This window comes from Cucurbitaria berberidis, assembly GCF_010015615.1.
Source record: "Cucurbitaria berberidis CBS 394.84 unplaced genomic scaffold K460scaffold_2, whole genome shotgun sequence".
Classification (NCBI taxonomy): Eukaryota; Fungi; Ascomycota; class Dothideomycetes; order Pleosporales; family Cucurbitariaceae; genus Cucurbitaria; species Cucurbitaria berberidis.
In genome coordinates this window covers 5,470,803-5,492,848 of record NW_024468936.1, presented here as the reverse complement: position 1 = coordinate 5,492,848, position 22,046 = coordinate 5,470,803, and the positions used below count along the sequence as shown (strand labels likewise).

At 50.1% G+C, this 22,046-nt stretch overlaps 8 protein-coding genes across 8 annotated transcripts; 4 read left to right on the top strand and 4 right to left on the bottom strand.

The window, feature by feature from the left end:
• Positions 1–309: 309 nt before the first annotated feature.
• Positions 310–2,242, bottom strand: K460DRAFT_364894 (uncharacterized protein). The gene has a single exon (XM_040933081.1). It carries the CDS (start codon positions 1,790–1,792, stop codon positions 497–499), a length of 1,296 nt encoding a protein of 431 aa, XP_040791531.1. The 5' UTR covers positions 1,793–2,242; the 3' UTR covers positions 310–496.
• Positions 2,243–4,408: 2,166 nt separating this feature from the next.
• K460DRAFT_375716 (polysaccharide lyase family 3 protein) lies at positions 4,409–5,234 on the top strand (the record flags this gene model as incomplete). The annotated part of the gene is made up of 3 exons (XM_040934796.1): positions 4,409–4,613; positions 4,673–4,977; positions 5,034–5,234. The coding sequence occupies 3 exons, from the start codon at positions 4,409–4,411 to the stop codon at positions 5,232–5,234; spliced, it is 711 nt and encodes a 236-aa protein (XP_040791530.1).
• A 667-nt stretch (positions 5,235–5,901) lies between these two features.
• Positions 5,902–8,453, top strand: K460DRAFT_393914 (uncharacterized protein). Its single transcript, XM_040935959.1, has 2 exons — positions 5,902–6,140; positions 6,187–8,453. The coding sequence occupies exons 1-2, from the start codon at positions 6,037–6,039 to the stop codon at positions 8,033–8,035; spliced, it is 1,953 nt and encodes a 650-aa protein (XP_040791529.1). The 5' UTR covers positions 5,902–6,036; the 3' UTR covers positions 8,036–8,453.
• A 2,775-nt stretch (positions 8,454–11,228) lies between these two features.
• On the bottom strand, positions 11,229–13,409 carry K460DRAFT_259426 (uncharacterized protein; the record flags this gene model as incomplete). Its single annotated transcript, XM_040927452.1, has 4 exons — positions 11,229–11,991; positions 12,062–12,950; positions 13,022–13,210; positions 13,292–13,409. Coding segments are annotated over 4 exons (1,959 nt in total), but the record flags the coding sequence as incomplete, so codon positions are not given.
• A 675-nt stretch (positions 13,410–14,084) lies between these two features.
• K460DRAFT_304633 (translation factor GUF1, mitochondrial) lies at positions 14,085–16,137 on the bottom strand. The gene has a single exon (XM_040929984.1). The coding sequence runs from the start codon at positions 16,108–16,110 to the stop codon at positions 14,128–14,130; it is 1,983 nt and encodes a 660-aa protein (XP_040791527.1). The 5' UTR covers positions 16,111–16,137; the 3' UTR covers positions 14,085–14,127.
• Positions 16,138–16,267: 130 nt separating this feature from the next.
• K460DRAFT_304631 (mitotic spindle checkpoint component mad2) lies at positions 16,268–17,917 on the top strand. The gene is made up of 8 exons (XM_040929983.1): positions 16,268–16,561; positions 16,618–16,643; positions 16,691–16,729; positions 16,781–16,809; positions 16,856–17,001; positions 17,048–17,121; positions 17,176–17,442; positions 17,495–17,917. The coding sequence occupies exons 1-8, from the start codon at positions 16,457–16,459 to the stop codon at positions 17,505–17,507; spliced, it is 699 nt and encodes a 232-aa protein (XP_040791526.1). The 5' UTR covers positions 16,268–16,456; the 3' UTR covers positions 17,508–17,917.
• Positions 17,918–18,270: 353 nt separating this feature from the next.
• On the top strand, positions 18,271–19,725 carry K460DRAFT_83420 (uncharacterized protein). The gene has a single exon (XM_040938731.1). The coding sequence runs from the start codon at positions 18,615–18,617 to the stop codon at positions 19,671–19,673; it is 1,059 nt and encodes a 352-aa protein (XP_040791525.1). The 5' UTR covers positions 18,271–18,614; the 3' UTR covers positions 19,674–19,725.
• A 51-nt stretch (positions 19,726–19,776) lies between these two features.
• Positions 19,777–21,617, bottom strand: K460DRAFT_279335 (MFS general substrate transporter; the record flags this gene model as incomplete). Its single annotated transcript, XM_040928323.1, has 2 exons — positions 19,777–20,696; positions 20,747–21,617. 2 exons carry the CDS (start codon positions 21,615–21,617, stop codon positions 19,777–19,779), a joined length of 1,791 nt encoding a protein of 596 aa, XP_040791524.1.
• Between the last annotated feature and the right edge of the window lie 429 nt (positions 21,618–22,046).

Here is a 22,046-nt window from a genome sequence, read left to right as displayed (position 1 = left end):
CGTACCTAGCTAGGTATTCGCTAAGAGAACCTACTGCAGTAGCCTTATCGGAGGTCCCGATCTACGCTTCTAGCGTTTTGGACGTCGATGCACCATGTCCAGATCAAATCCATGCCACGAACGAGAGACATATTGCGTGTTGAACTGGATATACGGGGTTGGCAGAGGATGGAGTTCCTCCCGCACTTCTACCCGGAATAACTACCGCACTACCAAACCCTAGATAGCAAAGGATTGCCGAAATCGGAACGCCAAATACCAAATGCAGCCTGCCGAGCTCGACCGAGCTCATATGCATGGCAAGTGATCGTACCGCTAGTATGGGACGTCAGACAACCATCGTGACGGATATCTGCCATGAGCCAAGGTATCCCCACCATTGTATCCTTGCGAAACTCAGCCTAGCACATGATCTTTGGATCATCCCTATTGAATGATAGAGCGATGATGCAGTATCTCGCCTCTACCCCCATGCCTCCTCTCACTTACAAACAACTCATTGCATAACCCTCTCAAGATCCTCCATCTGCCTCCTCAGCAAGTTTTGCATCTCATCCCGCTGCGCTGTTACCACATTCACCAACTGCCTTGCCCGGTGCTCCCTGTCCCTCAACGCTAGCTCCCGCTGCAATAAGGCGTTCACCCTCTGATTCAGCCTCGTCTCACGGTCGTCAAGGCAAGTCCCTCGCTGGTCTAGTTCACGCGTACGCATAGTGTCGCGGGCAGACTGGGCCTGAATATGGGGTTCTTCGATGACTTGGTCCACGTCCATGATTGTGGGGGCTGGGTTTGGTGAGGCAGTATGGCTGCTATACGGACCGAATTGCATCATGACGACGCTTTGTTCTTGGTCCTGTTGTGGGAGAGGTGAGTTGCTAGCACGCGGACGATTGCGACTATGGGTTGCGGTCATGGAATCGTTTGTAGTAGGCCGGAAGCGGTGTAGATTGCGGTTGAGGAAGTTGAAGGCTCCTGCACCACTAGACGGGTTACCTCCTGCGGCGGCACTTGGGCTATCGGTGCTGGCGTTGGTAGTCTGATTTGCAATGATGATGTTACTTCGTTGACGGCTGTTAGGTTCCCGGCGACGATGGCTACGTGAGAGCTGTGTATTGCGGGCACGTGTGCGGATGTTCTCTATGTCGCGCGTCAACTGCTCAAAATTCTCCAGCTGGGCCTCGTAGCTACCCAAGTCGGAGTCGGAGTCGGAGTCGGAGTCTAAGAGGATCGGATTCTGCATCGTGGTATTGCGCTGATTGCGCGCGATCAAAGGTACAAAGCCCGGTAGGTTGCCTGTGGGCATGTTCCCATTCGCAGTCGTATTGGCAGACTGCCCCTCAATACCTGCGCCAGCCTGGCCCGCAATGTTCTCCCCAAAACCATTGAGGCCGGAGAACGTGCCAGTCATGCGGCGAGGCATGGATACGCGCCGCACTGTCCTACGCGCTGGGGTACCAGATGCAGCGATCCACATGGCTCGGCAGAGCGGGCACCTCTTCTCTTTTTCGGGATGGTCACGCAAAATCTCTTGCAGACAGCTCAGCCCGACAAGGTGAGTGCAGCCTTCAATCCCGATGATTCGAACACATGGTTCCGTGGAGTAGTTGTCTAGGCATATAGGGCATTCCTCAAGCAGCGGAATGTGACCTTCGAAGGCTGTGTGGGTATTGATGAAAGTAGTCGCGGCGTCAGTGGTAGCGGTTTGAGTAGTCAGAGGGGCGGGCGGTTCCATGGTAGACGAAGGTGAGTGAGTGGCTAGTTGCCGAACAAATTGCGCCGACGGTGCTGTCATTGCGTTGAGATTGGTTTGTGGTCGAAGTTGATGAGTAGGTGTAGGTGCTTAAACTGAGAAGCGACAGTGGAACGAAGCTTTCCCATGTTCTCAATTCGCAGTCCATATGTGAGGTGAAAGCGGATTGTGTACGTCATGGTAGGTCGACGCGAAGCGGTGTGGTGAAGCGCCGACAACGTGGGCTGAACTGTACACATATGTGCGTTTGCTTCGTTGAAGATGGATAGCACTTCCAAAAGCTAAAGAGCATTTTTGTATTGAGCCGGTTGTATGAATCGACTCTATATGGTACACGACGTTGGTAGTTTTACATGTATTGACTCAAAAGACTGAAAGAAGACCTACGATAATTCTTCAGTATAGCAAACCAACAAGACATGAAGCTAGAACCCCTTTCGAACCTGCGGTTAATGTGAAAGTTTCTCCTTTAGTTCAAACTAAGTTCCTGCATTTGACTGCTCAGTTATATCTATCTTGAAGCCGCTACCATTCTGAGCGAATTCGATTCAGCATATTTTTGGGTCCATTTGGTTGCTTTCGTAGTGTGATATTTCGGTGGCCCTCCGAAGGGCCTGGTCTTTGGAAGAGCTTCTGGGAACAAGCGGGTGTGCTATCGACGCACTTTGCTCAGCGAACTCTACATAGGGTAAGTATGCATGTATGTCTTCAGTAGGTAGTCCCTTAGACCTAAGACGGAGCTTTCGAACATTGCTTCTGTACTGCAGCGGGGTCTCTAGGCATGGAGAACTGGTAGGCGTTAAAAAGCCAGCATCTCGGCTAAGAGCAGCTCGCAGAGGGAATGGAGCTCTGTCTCATTGCTTGCCTTGACGCGGTATTTGTAGATTTCTTTTGCAAGACTTTGCATCTCAACATAGCGGGCTACGACTTGCATTTCAGTGTTTCGGGAGAATGGAATGAAGAGATATCGGGGTCGGTTTAAGGGAGTTTTGGGTACCCCGAGTAATGCGTCGAGATTACATGCGTCTGTCGATTGTAAAACTTGCTGGACAGCTCTGAGGGTAGACTAGTGATACATGACCCCTTGATTGGTTGTTAGAAGTGTTTGAGCTCTAGCTACTGATTTGTGGAATATTCAGTTCATCGAAATGCTCCATGGGATTCGGTGTACACTACTTGTAGCTTCGCGTATATCGTTCGCCTCTTTCGAAGATCTGGGGTATGAGGCTTCCTGCATTGCTAGCATCTGTAACTGCATGTTGATATTTACTCCACGCGAAGGATAAATCACGTCCACCATTGAGAGGTCGACTTCGGTTATCATGCTCGGTTACGATGTAGTAAAGTCGAAAGCTGACTGCGTAGAATCCTGAGAACCGCGGGAGCAGGGGTACAGATGTACAGCTAGAGGAGAAGTAATCAGCATATAGGTGATGCATGGTTGGCGACCTACTTAGACACAAGGTTTGAGCTAGTCTCTTAATGCCTTCCTTATCGGGTCGAGCTCTGATCCTACCTACCCTAGTGAATCTACCTAGGTCGGACTGATCTAGCGTTAAAGAAATCAAGAAATATTCAGCAGACTTCCTCAATCTGAATTCAGTTCCAGCTTTTCCGATCGTCATCTGCGTCGGCGTTGGTACGCGTTCATCTTCAGTCATTGCTAGTCAAATTCTTGCTTGAAGGCACCTGCAGAAAAAATCGGTTCGTTAGGCGTGACGGCCCCGAATGTGTTCATTCTCCCCGTGTAGCTTTTGTAGCACTTGCTAATCTAAGTGTGCTAATCGCAGACCAAGAGTCCGGGTTGCAGACAGTTCGTGTTCTCACGAGGCCGATACAAGCATTATGCCTATTAATGCTTCCGCTATAACAGGCTTTAGCAATGTAGTACTACTTGGCTATTAGCTCTTGGTCGCAAGTTATTTCCAATTATCACCCACTTCCGTTAGAACTAGGCAAGCTCGGCTTTCATTTGCAAGAGTTGTAACTCAGCGCATGGTGGTCACTTCCTCGTCGCTTCGCGCGCTATCAGAGAGGAACGCGGCCGTCTAACATCCTCCATGCTGCCCATATCACAGCTGCAAAGCTGTGTAATAATGTAATCACCGGAGAAATAATGAATGGTGGATTAATTTTCCGAGGCACATATTAGAACATGTCGCAGGCGCTAAGCCCTACCCCATCCCAAACGGTCCGATTAATGAACAGGGGGCAAAAGCTAAGCGTTTCACGGCTACCACATCCGCAGGGGAACAAGCAACCTGCTCCATCCCACGTGGTGCACAACGGGTGCTTGGCAATGCTATTGGGTTGAGGGGAGGTGCCTGCCAAGAGAACTAGAAGTCATTGAGGAGTTCCGCGAATAAGAAGTGGGTACGGTAGTGAAGGTGGTGCTGAACTGGTAAGATGAGATGGCTGATTGTAGTTGCTTGGATGTCAGATGTTTGGCGACGATAAGGCAGGAAAGATCAGAGTAGCTTAGGAGAGAATGTATAAGAAGGGTCGGGCTGTCGCGAAATAAACGGTCGTTCATCAGCCTGGAGCAATTTGACTTCTAAACCTTCAAAGCCCCCTTTCCGTTCTTCTCACGACGTATCCAGTTCATAATCAGACGCTTGCATCTCGACTACCACCAACAAGCCCCAATCCAAACCCATCATGAAGCTCGCTGGGGTTATCCTAGCCGTCTCGGCTCTCCTGCCCGCTGCTCTTGCCTGCAACGGATATACGGGTGGTGTCCCTAAAGCTGTTGATACTAAAACCAACAGCAAGGTCATTGAGGTCCCTGCTGGCAAGGTCTTCGACGGTGGCTGGTATAGGTACGACCGTGGTAATGGCGCTTGCTCTGGCCAAACTGAAGGCGGTATGTTGATATATCACTGGTAAATCTTTCGATTCAGTGCCACACTGACCAGTTTATAGGCGCTGCTGACGCTGTCTTCTTACTACATGAGGGTGCCACCCTCCGCAACGTGATTATCGGCAAGAACCAGGCCGAGGGGGTCCACTGCCAAGGAAATTGTGTGCTTGAATTCGTCTGGTTCGAGCAAGTCTGCGAGGATGCTATCTCCATTAAAGAAGATAAGCCCGGCACCCAGAGTTGGATCATTGGTGGTGGTGCCTACCACGCGTCTGACAAGGTTGTGCAACATAACGGTTGCGGGACCGTTAACATCATCAACTTCTATGTCAACGACTACGGAAAACTGTACCGTTCTTGTGGAAATGTGAGTATCCCGTATATATACTAATTGGGGAGGGTGACAACTGACCTGTACAACAGTGCTCTAAGCAGTGCAAGCGTAACGTCTACATTGAGGGTGTTACTGCCGTGAAAGGTGGAGAGCTCGCTGGGATCAACTCCAACTACGGCGATACAGCTACACTGAAGAACGTCTGCGCAGATGCGAAGGTCAAGTGTCAGATGTACACTGGCTGCGCGGGTGGCTGCGAGCCAAAGAAGGCTGGTACATGCAGTGGCTAAGCTGGATTAGAGTAGCGCAGGTACTCTCATGAATGTCGGAAAAGACCACAGCGGTGGTTGGTGACAAGTGTTTGGTTGTGAGAATACGTTTGTAAATACTTCAACTCTTCGTATATATTCGCGGTATATCGGTCCTTTCTTCTCTCTCTTTTTCCTGCTCTTGTATCTCTTCTGCTTATGAAGTTTTCCTAGGTACCTGAGTTTACGAGGGCGGGTGTAACGTTTGCCGTCGAGGGTCGTCCCAATGGTCACACCGCAGAACGTTGGTGGGGAGATGATCGGCTGCAGGCTTGGGTACAACTTCGGGCTCTGCCCGACACCTGGGTTTATCAATGCCACTACAACTATCTGTCTTTGTTCTTTACTTCGATTTCGCGACACTTAATTGAAGATCCAGCGGGATAAAACGCGTACAATATGGCTGTGGTTGAGTAGTGAGTGAGAAGAGATTATGACGGTGCAATCGGAGGCGTGGTTACCGTGGCCAGAAGCAAGGCACGCTAAAGGGGAGGTTGCGCGCTAAACTTGATTTCACTCAAACGCAGGCCTCTCATTGGATATATCAATACTTCCAAGCATTGTTCCTCAGCCTCTGACTAATGATTGATTGGTCCGGGCATGAGTGTGCATCGGGATAGCCGTCGGTTTGCTTACTTCACCTCACCTACAGCAATCCCGCTTCCAGAACGGTAACCTCATGGCAACGCAGTCCATAACCACTCTCAACTCAAGTCCATCGAAGATCTGCCAATTGTAGCGAAAAGCGGCATTGCGCTGCGACCGAGAGTGGGCGACGCTTACAATGGCGGATGAAGAGACGATAGCCCAATTTGCTTTGTCAGAGGAAGAACGCGAGCTGATCCAAAAGATTCGGCGATCCGAAGCTGATGCTTCAGACCCTAGGCTGTGGGTTATGCTTTCTGACTTCTAGAAACTAGCTGATGATGTCTAGGCAACTGACACTGGAGCTCTCTCTATATGCTGGGAGTCGCTATCTTGGCAGCTATGATATTGAAGCTACCCGGATGGTCTCGCAATTTGCGCATTACGGAACTTTGTATCTCGAGAAGGTGTTGAGGGGTCTAGAACCCGAAGAACAATCCGAAGGTGGCAATGGAGATTTTCAACTCAACGACGGCGATTCGATTTTGGATACCCTGAGCATTCTTGAAGAACAGCCAGATGCTGGCAACGAGAGCGTTCAATTAAAGGATAGCGACTCCATTTTGGACACTCAGAGTACCCTTGAGGACAACAATACCGCGGACAATGATGACAAGAAGCCAATATCCCGGCATGCGATACGAGAAGAACTCGTTCCATCATACGTAAAGGATATTATTTTTACTGCCAGTAGAGAAGCAGTCAGCCCGGCTTGCGAAGAACAGCTACGTATCCAGTTCCCAGGAGTAATCGTCACGCGCGACTGTTCTAAGGTGGAACATGAGGAGGACCAGGAGGTTGATGAGATGGAGCAAGAGGAGGACCAGAAGGCGGCAGCCACAGAGAAGCCCAAGTATGCATGGACATCTACTGAGTTCACACAAGGCCCCATCAAGAAACTTGCAGATCTTGTCCAGTATGCCACACACCCGCCTACCGACCATGAATTTGGCTTCAACTTTCCATTAGGCGAAATCTGGGACACTCTCCCGGAATCTCGAAAGCTAGACATTGCCCATGCACGAGCAATCCAGGGTCGGTATGGAAAAACCGTCGACGGACCCGGATGCAGCCAGTGCATAGCGGAGGGCTATGAGTGTAAGGTCTATCACCAACAACTTGAAGACCTATCCCACATTGGGCCCCATGGACATGCCTGTCAAAATTGTCGTCTACGGGGCACAGCTTGTGATACTTCTGCCGCCGCTGAAGATCGACCTACATCGAGCCTGACTGGGGATAAGATTGATCCAACCGACAATACACAGGAGTCTAATCTGGCTTCTAACGTAAGCCTCAACGATTTGGGTTCGCACATCGGGGACGTCGATACTAGTGGTCGGCAAGATGAGATACCTCCAGAGTCAGAAGAAAGCCGAGAAAGCGGATCCTTGGATCTTCAAGTCACCAACAGCCTGACGGCTGATCCTATCATGAAGAGGGCCCTATCCATTGGTCTCGATCTCAGCAAAACTGACATGGAAGAGACTCTCAGCCTGTATAGAAAATTGCGCGCGAGCAAAGTCGTCAGCCCTTCTGAGGGGGACAATGTTGCACTTGAGCACCAATACAAAACTCTTACCACGCTCTACATACTCGCCCCCAAGGAAATAGAGAAACTACGGGATGCAGTGCTATTAGAGTTCCAGAGAATAAGCTGCTACTACTTTGAAAGCTTACCTGGTATTGAAACTACTGTTCTGGCCTTCAAGCATCTACCGACACATTCTCGGCTCTGTAAATGGATAGCAATCCTGTATGCCTCCCGGTGGAGAACTCAAGAGGACGGTGAATATGAAGCCTTCGTCCAAGACCACCCCAACCTTGACTCCTCGGCTCTCTGGAGGCTATTCTATGCCATGAGGAATTCGTCCACGCAAGAGTGTACAAACGATGCAAAATCACTGAAGAAGGTGGGCGATATTCATGGATATGCAGAAGACAATAGAAAAAGGCAGGCAGTTTGCAACGAGATGCAGTTCACTCTCACAAAGAAACTGAAGAAACCGGCCTTCATACATGTACAAGGGAATGAACTCAGAGCCACTTCTTCTAGGGCTAAAAGAAAACTGGATTGCTCGCCAATCGACGCTTTGAACCCACCAAAGAGAAAAAGATGCCCTGTTAGAAGCAGGTGAAGGAGTAAGCGCCTTCGGTTTTGGCTATGTGGTTGAACGTGGTGTATACAGTGTGTCTTTATTTGAGACCTATACGCAGCGATGACCTAATTGTGAGAAGACGCGCTGTTATTCATAAGGAAGGCGAAGTAAACATTCAACTCAAACCACTCGACTCTCCCACTGCAGATCTGGCACGGTACTCTGGCGTTGGCATAAGGTTCACGAGCACAAGACAACGTGGCAGGACATTCAATAACTTTGAGTAGTACAGTTCTCTCGATAGATAGGAGGATAGTAAATACCTAATATAATAGGTAGACTTGTATTTTGCGTTTGCGCGGTGCACGTGTCATGCGTAATTTATATTTTGACATCAACAAAGAAGAGACAGGACAATGAAGAAAGGATGTGATGTCTCTGAAAGGGTGTAGGCAACCGAGTGGAGGGCAAAGGACGTCCCATAATCAGGGCAATTCATGTGAGAGCATGGAAGTGTGAGCAAGTATTGGTGGTCTAAGATAGCTAACAGAGACGATAACGAATTGAACGAGGCTTCTGGAAGCGCGAGTGTGAAAATCCCAATCCGTTATTCTCTATCAATTTGATTCATAACTTGTTATCCCAAGTATTTTCGCTGTTTCCATGATATGGTGAGCGGCAAACAGACACCACAACGGTATCAAAAATCCTTGTTGAAAGACTTATGCTATCCCCATCGTCCCCCAAGCGCAGTGATTTGGTTTCGGTATTCGTTGCAAAGAGTGCATGGATTCGCAGAGTATCCGTTCCTGATACAGGCTGCACATCCTGGCCTATAGAAAGGTTAGCTTCGCATCACCATTATCCCGGGGCATAGAGGAGTATAGTGAAAGTCAGAGGGGTGCAGGACAATGCAAACTAGACATGTATAACAATCATGGTCATCCGGTATGATAACTCATTATATCTGAAACCAGTAGCTGAAAATAACTCCTCATACTTACGGGTGACCGCCGCATTCTTTACAGTTTTCAATAATCAGAGCCCTTGGATGTTTCTGAAAGCATGGTGGAGGTATCAGAACCGACGTATTGGCTGTTGGGCGGCTTTGTAAGGTCTTTGACATTGTGCCTTGTTGCAAAGGACGCAGCTATTGGAAGGTATGCAGCGGAAGTAAAGAAACGACGACAGGAAGTATTTATGTCGGGGACTCGTTACAAATCTAACAAAAGGAGAGGGATGCTTTTATATAGATGATGTTGGGTCGCAAGCAGATAAAGGCAGTTCCAGGGTAGTATCGGTGTGAGCATTTGCTGTACGTGCAATGACTTTTCTATCTACTGGAAACCAGATCTCAGGTCGCTAGAGTGTACAACGGCTAAAATTTTGTCTCATAGCACAGATAAAGAAGGGCACATGGCTACTAGCCTATGAGTACCCAATGGTGCGCTCAGTTCTACGTATCACTGTCGCACACGAGGAAACGTGCCGTGTAATTCTAATGAGATGTGCCTGAAAGCTTTACGCAAGACACCATACCCTAAACTGAAGGATTGGAGAGGCCGCGGAAAACTTGATTACCAATTAGTGTCTGTATATACACATAAGAACATCTGTTTAGATACTCGAACCACGTGTACATGTATGATTGCTAGCTCACACAGAGCTGTAGTGCAAGGGGTGGCCTGGTAACGAGAACCTGACCTGGTGCTCGTTTCAAATAATAGGGATAAGCATGTTACTGATAATGTGTGACGCGATTAGTGTGTCGATGCCTGGGACACTGCCTACAGCTAGTTCCGACTTTTGGCGTGAAGCATGTGGACCCAATTCACCATGGACCCTGTGCAAAGCCGACAACTGCTATATGTGAGCACAAGTGTCGTTCCCGAAACTACGTATCCTTCTGAAGGGCCCCTTCCGAACAATGGGTTCGTGTCCAGCTTGTGGACAGGGCACTGACCCGGAGACCAGGAAATGATAGCAACGCAATTCACAGATAGGTCGATCCTCACCGCTTCTTTTTCGCTGGGACACGCGATAAGCTCCTAATTTTCAGTAATTTGGTTGGTAGAACGACGATGTTGCATCAAGGCGTAGTATGCTTGGGGATGGTATCACTCAGCTGCTGTGACACAAGCCGTTGAGTTCCGTGTACGCTGGTGAATTTACTTGTATTTGGGCGCAGTTGATGACGCAGGCTAATTCTTGGAACACTGAACGAAGGGAATCGAACGCTGGAAAGTTGTGCCTTGAAGCCGCGTAGTCTATGTTGCTTGTCGAGATATTTAGTAGCTACGTTAGCCTAGGAGCTAACTGCTGAGGTCTTGACATTGGGAGACACCGCATCCTGCACACAGTTTATAATTTCCAAGAAACTACTTTTGGAGGTCTGTGCGCTGTGCAACTAAAGAGGGTGATGTCGGCAAGCGCTTAGGTTAGAGTTGATGGAACACAGGTAGTGAACGCGTGACCTACCAAGCCTCTAGGGGTCCGGTCAGCCCAGGGACTGATAGGTAGGCATTAAATTGCCTTCCCTCATGCAAAACTGGCGTGATATATCATGTGTAAAGAACCTGATTGACGGCGTGATTTAAATTTTGCACAATGGTGCTGGATGTGTGGCGTGAGATTTGAGCTATCATAGAATGACGGCTGTGTTTGAATTTCGTAGACCCTTAATACAGTGCTGGTTAGAAAGATTGATCTGCATGTGAGACACCGACGAAATGAAAAGCGGTAAATGTGAGGGACTTCATTAAGCGTTCAAAAGAGGACAGTGGAAGCTAAGAAAAAAGTGAGAAACGACGTGGACCCGCTGACTGACATATGATAACGGCATGCCTACACCCAAACGCCGCACTCATATCCAGTTGTTCACTTAGTATGCTCGTCCAGCCTTGCGAGCAGCAAGCCTACCCACACTCCCCTGACTCGTAGGCCTGGCTCTTCCCTCTCTGACCCCGTCAGCTAGCCCATCTGGGAAATAAGTCTCGCGATCACTACTCGTCCGTACGATACCCTCTCTCAAGCGTTCAGAAAGGCTGATGATACTCTGGGTATCGTCCCGATGATTGACAGATTGCGCGTGATAATTGGAACTGTCTAGATAAGGATCTGCAAAGTCCATCCGAGGATCGAAGATGTTGGTGTTACTATGGCTATAAATGGAAGCATAGTCAATGAAGCTCTGTTGTATGTCTGAAGCACTAGGGCGACTGCGGGGACGAGACTCTGACGGCGTTCTGGAACGAATTGACAGTGGTGCCGGAGCGAGGGTTTCTGTCCACCACTCCGGCTGCACAGAATGTATCGAGCTTTCGCTATCACTGCGTGTCCTTTGGTGGGTAGGCGCCAGGGGATCGGATAGTCTTCTGGTTCCGATTATTGAATGTTCGCTGCTTACTGAGTTTTGGACTGCTCTGCTGCTATTCTTCTTCCGTAGCTTATTGGGGCGTTTCTCCCTGTCGCTTCGGATCGTTGTAGTGACTGTCATCGCTGGAGACAGAGGAGGCGAAGTACTCAGCATAGGATCAATAGGGGACTCTGATGCTGGGCGTCGAGGTGGCGTTGTTTGGTTTCCAGAATTCCAATCACTCGACCCTGCGCCGGGTGATGTACTGTCAGATAACCCATCCTTGCCATGATACTTCTCATTTGCACTGCCACTACCATTTCCACTACCACTACCACTGCTGATAACGCTATCGACCAGCCTCTTATGCCAGCTTGAATCTCCGTAATTGAAGCCTTTCTCGCCCCTTTGGCCAAACCATAAGGGTTCGCTCTTACTGAACCTGACTGCATTCAGCCAGGGATTGCCAGGAGCGTCGTTCGCTAGCTGAAAGATAACGTCCACTTCTTCGAGGGAGCGGAAGGCGGTCTCGGGGTAGAAGTAATACACAAGTGGGATGATAGCGAAGTTTGTGGCGGCGAAGATGATCCATGTGCGGTATGAGATGCGTTGGAAGGCTATAGGGGTAATGAAAACAATGCTGTCAACTGTTAGTAAACATTTACCCGAACTGCGCACAATTTCGTTCGCGTGGAAGAAAGGGGACTTACAGGAAGTTCAAAGTCCAGTTCGCACTAGTACTCAATCCATTTGCCGGCCCGCGAATCCTCAATGGGACGATTTCGACCTGGTACAGCCATGCCATGCCTTGCCATCCGATGGCAAAGAACACAGAGAAGCCGAACAAAAACACCGTGCCAGCAATTCTTGCTGCCTCAATGTTGACCTCGAGCCACATGTACTGCAACAGCGTAAGCAACACCATGCACCCTGACATCCCCGCAGCCCCAAACAACATTAGCGAACGCCTACCCCAGAAGCGATCGATTCCGACAACTGTGATAAATGAGGCTAGGAAGTATGCGGTGGCGGAGCAGCTGGCGAGAAGCCGTGATACCCATCCAGTGTATGACATTTGAGTTAGAAGAATCCAGGAGAGGTACTGAAGGACGAGGTTAATACCGGTGCCCTGTTGGAAGACTTGAACGAAGTATGCAAGGACTATGCGGTGGAAACTCCGTCGCTCTTTATTAGAAAACATGCTTGTTGTAGAGCCTTGCGCCATGATCAAAATAGCGTCCTTGATCTGCAGGAACTCGTCTCTGATCTCGAAGTCACTGGTATCTGCATCGTTCAGCGCTGCGAGGACTATGAGCGCCTCTTCCTCCCTTCCCGTTAGTATCAGCCAACGTGGTGATTCTGGGAGGAAAAACAGCATGACGATGGCTGGTAACGCGAATATGATTTGGAACGCGATGGGGACGCGCCATGCTGCGGAGGAGTTGCTGATGTATGCGAAGCCGAAGACCAGCCAGTATGAGAGGGCTAGACCGAAGGAGACGAAGGCTCCAGCGCTGATCATAAGAATCGTGCCCTTGCGGTGGGATTTCACGCATTCTGCTTGGTAGGCAGGCGTGGTGGAAGTGGTGAAGCCGTTGCCTGTACTACTCTATCAGTCCCCTGGTCCTCTGAAACCAATTTGGCAAAGGGTAAAGAAATTGTGAGTTTACCAAAACCAGCTATCGCGCGTCCCGCGAGAAACTGCGCAAAACTGTACGACGATGCTTGAATAATCTCACCGATCACCCAGAATGTGAGCCCGAGAATAAGCGTACGCCGACGTCCCAGGGCGTCACCGATAAAGATAGTGAGAAGGGCAGAGACAATACAGCCTACATGCCATACTCCGACCGTAAGACCTGAGTAGGTCAGCGTCTTGTTCTCGTAACGCATAGCACCGCTGAAAGTGAGCAGTCCTAGTGCGCGTCTTGGTTACGCACCTGTGACCCATGCGTTATGGAACGAAGAGTTGCTGATAATATCGACTTGTGGAAACCACTCAAGAAATGCAGGGACGGTCAACAGACCGCCCATGACACCTTGCGCGAAGCCGAAGCATCAGCGTCATATCAGCATCTATGTCCCATACAGTTTCTCGGTGAAGGATATCTTACAGGAAGGATAGCCCGCAGACACTACTAATAGCACTCGTCAACCGCGCCCCTCTAAGACCAAGAAACCTTGTCATCGCACTTCTCAACACAGAAGTCTCGAGACAGGTTCTAATGTATCGATGCCGGATGTTGCGAGAAGCTTCGCACTCAAGTTTAGACAATCGAGCCGTCGCACCGTTAAGGAGCCCCACGAGTTCAGCTTCAGTCCCAACGTTTTCTCATCACCCTAACGTCATGGCAGATCTAGCAGTTAGACCCAGTTGTCTCGTCCGCGACAACCTTGAACGAATATGCATGGCCATACTAAAGGCAGATTAGCGAGAGATTTAGGATTTGACTACGTCGTTAGCTGTCAGGTACGCGGGCTTGAGATGGAGCCGAGTGGGCGAACGTTGATGTGCTGATGTCATTGATCTTAGCGCCGATCAGAGCATCTCCTAACATTCATCGATCGCGAACACTACGGGCTAGGGGAACTACTCCGATGGAAGACGGTGTGTTAATGCGTCTCGGCTACGTGTTTCATCTGCTGCCCGAGTAAGCCACATTTGTAGATACCGGCTTCGAAGTCCGAACAATCGGTGACCTGTGGAAACAATCGAATAGTATGTTTTGTGTTGCATAGGGTAGTCGATGAGAGGAGATATTGGGTATCAAATTTACTACTTGGCCAGGAACTTTTGGAAAGCTTCCTGCTCTATCACAACGCTGCCGACAGCCCGGAGCTTCTTCCGTCCCTCCTTCTGCTTCTCTAGTAGTTTCCTCCTGCGTGATAGATCACTCGCATGGAGCTTTGCTAGGACGTCCTTACGGTACGGCTTGATGGTGGCTCTTGAGATTATGCGTTTTCCACATGCTGCTTGAATCACAACCTCAAACATTTGACGCTCAACGTGCTCTTTGAACTTCTCGACCCATTGACGGCCGACCTTTTCGATCTGCGATGTATGCATCACCCGTGATACGGCATCGACGGCTTGCCCGTTGACAAGGAGGTTGAGCTTGACGATGGAAGACTTGCGAAAGCCTGCGTCTTCGTAGTCGAGAGACGCGTAACCTTTGGTAGCACCTTTGAGCTTACCAAAGAAATCGTCCACGAGATGCGATAGCGGCAAGTCGTATTTGAGAATGACCTGCGTAGCAGTGAAGAAGGTGAGCTCCTTTTGCTCGCCACGATTGGACTCGCATAGCTTAATGACTTCACCGAGATACTCGTCTGGCAAGGTGACAGTCACCAATACATAAGGTTCATGGACTTCTTGAACCCTGAAATGGGCTTGATCTTGATCGGGGAACTCGTTGGGGTTAGTGACGATGGATTCAGTGCCGTCTCTCCACATGACTTTGAAGGGTACGGAGGGAGGCGTGATGATGATGTTGGCTCCATGCTCTTGACGCAGGCGGTCTTCAAAGACGGAGCAATGAAGGGTGCCTAGGAATCCCAAGCGCCAACCAGCACCCAATGCATCTGACGATTCCTTTTGCAGGGTAACACTGCGATCATTTAAAATGATCTGCTCGATGCTGTCCTCTAGATGTTCGTGGTTGTCCTGATCTGTGGGAAAGGCAGCCACAAAGACCATGCTCTTGGGTTCCTCAAAGCCAGGGTATGGCTCTACCAGTTTTTCAGATCCAATTGTAGTGTATGTGTCGCCAACCTTGGCCTCTTGTGATCGCTTCATGCCTGGATTGAAGTGGATGTAGCCCACTTGGCCGGCTTTCAGCGCAGTCTGCGGTGTCTGGTCGGGATACATGATGCCCACCTCGCCCACAATGTACTTGATTCCAGTGGCAAAAGAACGAATGGTGTCTCCAGGCCGCACCTGCCCATCAAATATACGCACCAGCAGTATGACACCCTTGTATACATCGTACCACGAGTCGACGAGTAGCATACGAAGAGGCTTGCTAAGGTCGCCCACGGGAGCAGGTATCTTCTCGATGACGGTGGGGAGGAGCGCTGGAACATTCAAGCCCGTCTTCGCAGAGACGAGAACCGCGGCTTCCGGGTCCAGCTCGAATGTCTCTCGCATTTGCTCGAGAACACGGGGCGGGTCTGCGTGAGGGAGGTCAACCTTGTTCAGCACGGGGACGAGCGTCAAGCCCTGCGAGAAGGCGAGGTAGAAGTTGGCAACGGTCTGCGCCTGCACGCCCTGACTGGCATCCACCAGAAGCAGTGCGCCGCCGCAGCTGGCGTAACTCCTCGACACCTCGGCACGGAAGTCGACATGGCCGGGCGTGTCGACCAGATGCAGCAGATAGTCTTGGCCATTGTGGTTGTATATCATGGTGCATGTCTGCGCCTTGACAGTAATGCCGCGCTCTCGCTCGACGTCCAGCTTGTCGAGGATCTGCTTGTTTCCGCCTGGCTGGATGGTGCCTGTAAGCTCCAACAGGCGATCAGACAAAGTCGACTTGCCATGATCGACGTGGGCTACGATGCAGAAATTGCGGTACCGTTCGATGGGGATATCAGCGATGCGTTTCTCCAGCTCCGACTGGGGGCGGAAAGGTTGCGCATAGCTCCTGGCGAGTGATGGCAGGCGTTCAAGGCTGCAAAGGGCCCCAGGGAAGCCATTGGGGCGAGCAGAGCGCGTCCGCCAGCCCTGCAGAAGGCTGCTCGCGGTCCGGACGCATGATCGCATGAGTGGGCATGGGATCGAGGGAGGAGTGGCTGCTGATGGTACTGGATGCGTGCTCAGCGACTTTTTCTGAGTCTCATCTTATCTAATCGGCCATCGGCAGTTCCTGCAGCTGCACCGACACTAGACCCACCACGAACCCTCTCTCCATTCCATTCCCCACGCTGCGTGCACTATACAAGGCCTGCGATCGAGTGGCACAAAAGTTGTTGCATTGTGCTAATATCCTCGTTTCTTACTATCTAGCTATCTCCCAAGTACTCCACCATAGGTCTCGCCCACCACAGTTACCCCATCAACAAACACGGTAAACAAAGCCTTCTATCAACCACACTACTATACAGCGAGCATGTCTCAACCAAAGAGTTCATCAAAATCAAAGTCGTCCAAGGGCGATTCCTCCAAGGTGCACAAACTCGCGCTAAAAGGCTCATCGAAGGTTGTCAATGAGTTTGTAAGTAGCACTCTAGAATCACGACAAATGACGAAGCACATACTTATCTTGACCAGTTCGAGTACTCGATAAATACTATTCTGTAAGCACGCTTGTATTGGAGGTCGATGCATCACTGACAATGAGCAGATTCCAGCGAGGTGTATACCCAGCTGAAGACTTTACCGCGTAAGTGTCTATCTCAACATCAACACGATAACAGCCACTAACCAAGTGAAGAGTCAAGAAGTATGGGCTGACTATGATGGGTGTGTACATCCTCGCTATCGCTGACGTCTGAACTAACATACATAGTCACGGCCGACGATCAGGTCAAGGCATACATCAAGAAGATCATGTCTCAACTGAAGGAGTGGATGTACGGCGGCAAGATCTCAAAACTAGTCGTCGTCGTCACCAGCAAGGAAACTGGCGAGCACGTGGAGCGATGGCAATTCGACGTGAGTCAATAAGACATCGTAAACATTCGCTTCTGACGCAACACAGGTCCAAATCTTCGGGAAGAGTTCGAAAACAAAGACGTCGAAAAAGACAACAGACCAAGAAAACACCGCCCCAGAGTAAGTGTGGAAAGCCTTCGGATAAGGTTGTGGTTGCTGACGATGAGTCCACAGAGCAAACGAGACACCAGAAGAGAAGACCGAAGCAGAAATCCAAGCTGAGATCCAGTCCATTTTCCGCCAAATCACAGCATCCGTTACTTTCCTACCCATGTTAGACGGCAACTGTACGTTCAACGTGCTGGTCTATGCAGATGCCGACTCCGATGTGCCGCTTGAATGGGGTGACAGTGATGCCAAAGAAATCAAGAACGGCGAGAAGGTCCAGCTGAGGAGCTTCAGCACAAGTAATCACCGCGTCGACACGTTAGTGAGCTACAGGTGAGTCGCCACATTATTGCCTTTGCGAATCTCGGAATGCTGATCACACAAGGCTTGCTGATTGATTTGACCTACTTTCAACGATACGACCATTTACTTGCTTTGTCTTCTTTGAATTTCTCGCATCTGGTGTAGACTGGACAAGGCGTATGGAGTCCACTCAAGTAGCAATGGACTACCAATTCAAAACATTCTCCATATGTCTACGCAGTACCCTAGTACAAATGTGTTATCGGTTCGCTTAGCTGCAGAAAGTGAATTGTGTCTAAACGGGGTTCGCTTGTTGATGACGTGCAATGGGTAGTGTAGAAGCGATGTTGGTAGGGACAAGCTCACCGACTATACTTTTGATGGCTGGGAATTCAGAGGCACAATAGCATGCTATTCTTAGTATGAGTTCAAAATTAGACTTTGCAAGGTACCGAGGCTTTCTGCAAAACGTTGAAATTGTCTCAGGTGCGCCGTTAAGGATGTGCCAGCTCATGACTATCTTTCTTTATTATTATTATGGCCGTAGATGCAGATAGCAAAGAAAGGAGAAACCAAGGCTGAGCAGCTTTGTGAAATGACCACAATTCCCAATTTCCTCTTATGCAACATTCTCATGCAAACGCGCTACCTTAGTAAAATGCCCGCGATGTAATTAGAGATGTCCCATACCCATCTTCACACTTGACACGATCTTTTTGATAGATTGCTGCTGCGGCCGCGCGAAGATGCTGATTCTTGGCAGTCGCGTCGCGTGCTCAAGCCACGATTGCACCGCCTCTTGACATGCCTGCACAGCCATTACGCGTACGATTTGGATAGCCGTTTCGCGCACACCTTCCACGTTAAGTGCCTTCTATCATACAGGCTACCTAGCCATCTTGCGCCCTTTCGCTCAGCCACCCGCCCTGCAATCTTCGTAAGGGCGGGGCTATTCTCTATCATGACTGTGATGGACGCAGTAGAGTCCATGTCTACAGTCTTGCTGACCTCATAAGAGTACCGTTTGATGTCTGCTCACCATTTAGTCACTCACCAGCAGCTAGGTTTCCCAACATCTCCAAACCAAACCCTTACTGTCCTTGCGCGACATCTAGTAGTCTTCTTAACTGAGTGTACTACACCCTCCCAACTTGCAGGCACTTAAGGCAGACATACCAATACAGAAATCAACCCCTTCAACGATGGCATCCGAGTCCCTTATGAACGCCGCAGGTCGTACCTCTTCCCACCCTTTCTCCGACCTACGCGCCGCCTCTTACGCCCACCGCCGCTTAAAGAAATACCCAGAACAGATCTCTCGTAAACGAGGCCACCGCGGCGAAGACTATCGACCTACAAAGTACTGGACGAGTCTCTTTCAACGCGAAGAATCGAAGCACCACACCCAGAACCGGCCGTGGGAGGAGCTATGGGGCGCGGAGAGTGACTTTAAGGACGATTTAAAGTTTATGGACGAAGTTGTCGCGTACCAGCGCTTCGGAAAATACGCCGAGATCTTCGAGGGACGAGCCGGAGTTGAGATGGATGGGTGGATGATGAGCGGAGAGGACTTTGGTGCATGGGGCAGGAAGAGGATTGGCGAGATGCGGTCTGTCAAAGAAGATCGAATACGAAAGGCACAGTGCACTCGCACTACTACTACGGTCCCCGCATCTCGCAAAGATGACGAGGAACACGCCAACTCTACAATTGTTTCTACCTCCCCTATACCTAACACCACACTCCCAATAACACCCTTGGATATCCACGCCCACAACCTTCTCAAAGAGATCCTCACACCAAACGAATACTTTCTCCGTCGCCGCCGCTTCATGAAGCCGCCGATTCCACGCATCAGCGGATTTCAATGGTTTGGGGTGTACGAGTGGCAATGGCACCGCAACCAGTCCGGTTGCTGGGAGCTTGGCTATGCGGATTCCTGCGGTGGGTGCTCGTTCCCTTGTACTTGCTGTTGTGTAGGCAACGGCAGCATGTACTGGCCTTGCTCTTGCGCAGAGTTTGCAAAGGACGAGAAAGGTCCAGAGGAGGTGCATACATGTAGTTTAATAGAGTGGGTGAAGGGACCACTGTGGGCTGTTTTGATGCATGATGAGCATGAGAGAAGGATGGTCGAGATAATAGAGGCATCAGAGGGGGAGGAGAGTAAGCACAGCGAGGCATGGGAGCTCATGTCTGATGCTGCTTCGGAGGGGTGGAGTATAGTTAGTGTGGAATCTGGCTTTGAGATACTCGATATTTGATACCCAATGTGACAAGCCTAGTTATACAAGTAAGGCAAGCTCTGTTATTTAGCCCAATGCCATTTTTGTAGACCTCTCTAAACAGCCCATGTGCTTTTCTTCATCAGACCTCCAATGCCTTCTTCTCATGTACATGTGGGCTCCGCCCCTCCGTACCCTTCGACTTATCTACCCTTTCGGCCGCTCTCTTCTTGCGACCTTCAAGCTTCTCCCTATCCTCACGCATGTGTCTGATAAGATCCGATTCCTGACGAATCTTGTGTCCGTAGAGGTAGAAGACGACCGGAATAGGAATCATAGCGAATTCGATGAGCGCGAGCATTGTTGCAGACCACCGTGGGCCAAGGGACGCATACATCTTCGGTCCAGCGAGAGGTAGAGCTCCGCCCATGATGCTCCGCAACACTGTGTTACCAGCGAGTGCAGAGGCAGCGTAAATACCGTAAGAGTGAACGAGATAGTTCGAGGCGTAGATAAAAACACCGCAATTGCCAGCGCCGAAGGGGATACCAGCGATGAGGGGAACGATCCAGTGTACATTCAGGGATGCGCCGGTCCAGGCAAAGATTAGCTCTCCGATAGGCACAAGTAGGGCAGCGATGCAGACGACACTAACCATCGCCTCAGGATAAGGTTTGCCCGTCTCAGGATCTTTCTTATGCGCATTGATCATGCGTCGTATCAGAGGTTCGCTCAGAATGGTCGTCATGCCACCAATCCCAATTCCCATGTATCCCAGTCCTATGAAACCTGGCGACCAGCCACGCAGCTCGCCGAAGACGATGGGGTAGCTTACGAAGCAAAGATAGAGAACGCTGTAGATGAGGGCGATGTAGACATTCCAGAATATGCAGATGGGCTCTTTCACGGACATGTAGAGAGGGCGGTAGAGGTTTTCGCGAAGGAGAGGCCAGAATTCTTTCTTGTCGTCGTAGCGACAGTGCCAGCGTGGATCATTGGTTTCTTTGCGTTTTTTGGTCGCTTTGGCGCGGAGGAGGGCTGGAGCGTATGTCTCCTTTATGACTAATGATGTGTTAGCTAATGCATAATTATGATGCCCTAGGAGGATATACAAAAGATCATAAGCCAAGCTGTTCCTGCGCCGATCATTACAACCCAATTCGTCCACCGCCAGCCCATATATTCATAAACAAAGCCCCCCACAAGAGGTCCTACGACAGGGCCGTTCATTGGCCCAATGCTCCATATTGAAAAGGCTAGGGCCCGATAGTGTTCATTCACAATGTCGGAAACGGTTCCAGGAGCATTGGCTATCATGGCCGAACCAGCGATAGCACCAAAGAAACGCGTAACGAGGATCTGCGGGAGGTTGTTCGATAGGGCACATGGTATAACCAGGACCGTGAAGGCAAAGATGGCAATAAGATATACCGGTCTTCGGCCGTACATCTCAGACAAAGGAGCTAGGAGTAACGACCCGAGAGCAATGCCAGTGAGATACGTCGTAATTCCCAGGACGATGAGCGTTCTCGACTCAATACCAAATGTCCGCATCATACCAGGAATACCACTTGTGTAGCTTGTCGAGTACATGACCACCACCAATGTAGAATAAGACATGAAAAAGATGATCAGGGATTTCTTCACCATGGACCAATCCTGGGGGTTCTCTCCATCATCGTCGAAGTCGATTTCGAACCTAGGATCATGTGTCGCATTCGTAGTAACTGTCGTGATAGCTGCAAGCTCTTTATTGCCCAGCCACGAGTGTCCAGTATTGAGGCTCCACGTACGGTTGATAGATGGACGAGCGTCTGCTACGGGATGAATAGAGTCCGTTGACCCTGAGGAAAGTGATGTTTGGTCGTCATCTTCTGTATCGATGTCTTCGATTCTAGGAGACTTGTCTGCCGTGGACGCGCCTCGCTCTTTACCCGATGACGATGCGACCGCGATCTCTTTGTCGATGTCTTTAAGAACCATGACGCTGATGCTGATGCTGACCGAGGCCCAAACCCCGCCAATGGCGAATCCGACTCTTACCCCGGGAAAACACAGCGCAATAGACGCCTTACTGTCGCCGTAATCGCACAGAAGCGAATTAGATGGGAAGGAGTGCCAAATGCGACAATTGCTGCACCACTTCGACGTGAGGAAAAGCTTTGTTCCAGCGTTGCGCCATGGAGGCGGAATAACTCCAGGGCAAACACCCTTCGCCTTCGCCTATTAGAAGCTTTCCGCGTTCATCATAGGCGTGGAATCCTGCGGGAATAGCGGTGATAGGCATCGAATCAACCGAGGTGGCCATAGGACGGACTGCTGTGGCGTTGACTCAACGTATGCGAGCGCGGTTCCCGAGGAATGACAGCCGGGTACTGAAAGCAAGGTCGACTTGCGAGGCATGACTCGGTG

Excerpts from the sequence above, each read along its gene's own strand:
- K460DRAFT_364894 (XM_040933081.1), bottom strand. The coding sequence starts at position 1,792 with ATGACAGCACCGTCGGCGCAATTTGTTCGGCAACTAGCCACTCACTCA.
- K460DRAFT_393914 (XM_040935959.1), top strand. The coding sequence starts at position 6,037 with ATGGCGGATGAAGAGACGATAGCCCAATTTGCTTTGTCAGAGGAAGAA. Across the intron at positions 6,141-6,186 it reads GATGCTTCAGACCCTAGGCT|GCAACTGACACTGGAGCTCT; the intron begins GTGGGTTATGCT and ends GATGATGTCTAG.
- K460DRAFT_304633 (XM_040929984.1), bottom strand. The coding sequence starts at position 16,110 with ATGCGATCATGCGTCCGGACCGCGAGCAGCCTTCTGCAGGGCTGGCGG.
- K460DRAFT_304631 (XM_040929983.1), top strand. The coding sequence starts at position 16,457 with ATGTCTCAACCAAAGAGTTCATCAAAATCAAAGTCGTCCAAGGGCGAT. Across the intron at positions 16,730-16,780 it reads CCAGCTGAAGACTTTACCGC|AGTCAAGAAGTATGGGCTGA; the intron begins GTAAGTGTCTAT and ends AACCAAGTGAAG. Across the intron at positions 17,122-17,175 it reads CAAGAAAACACCGCCCCAGA|AGCAAACGAGACACCAGAAG; the intron begins GTAAGTGTGGAA and ends ATGAGTCCACAG.
- K460DRAFT_83420 (XM_040938731.1), top strand. The coding sequence starts at position 18,615 with ATGGCATCCGAGTCCCTTATGAACGCCGCAGGTCGTACCTCTTCCCAC.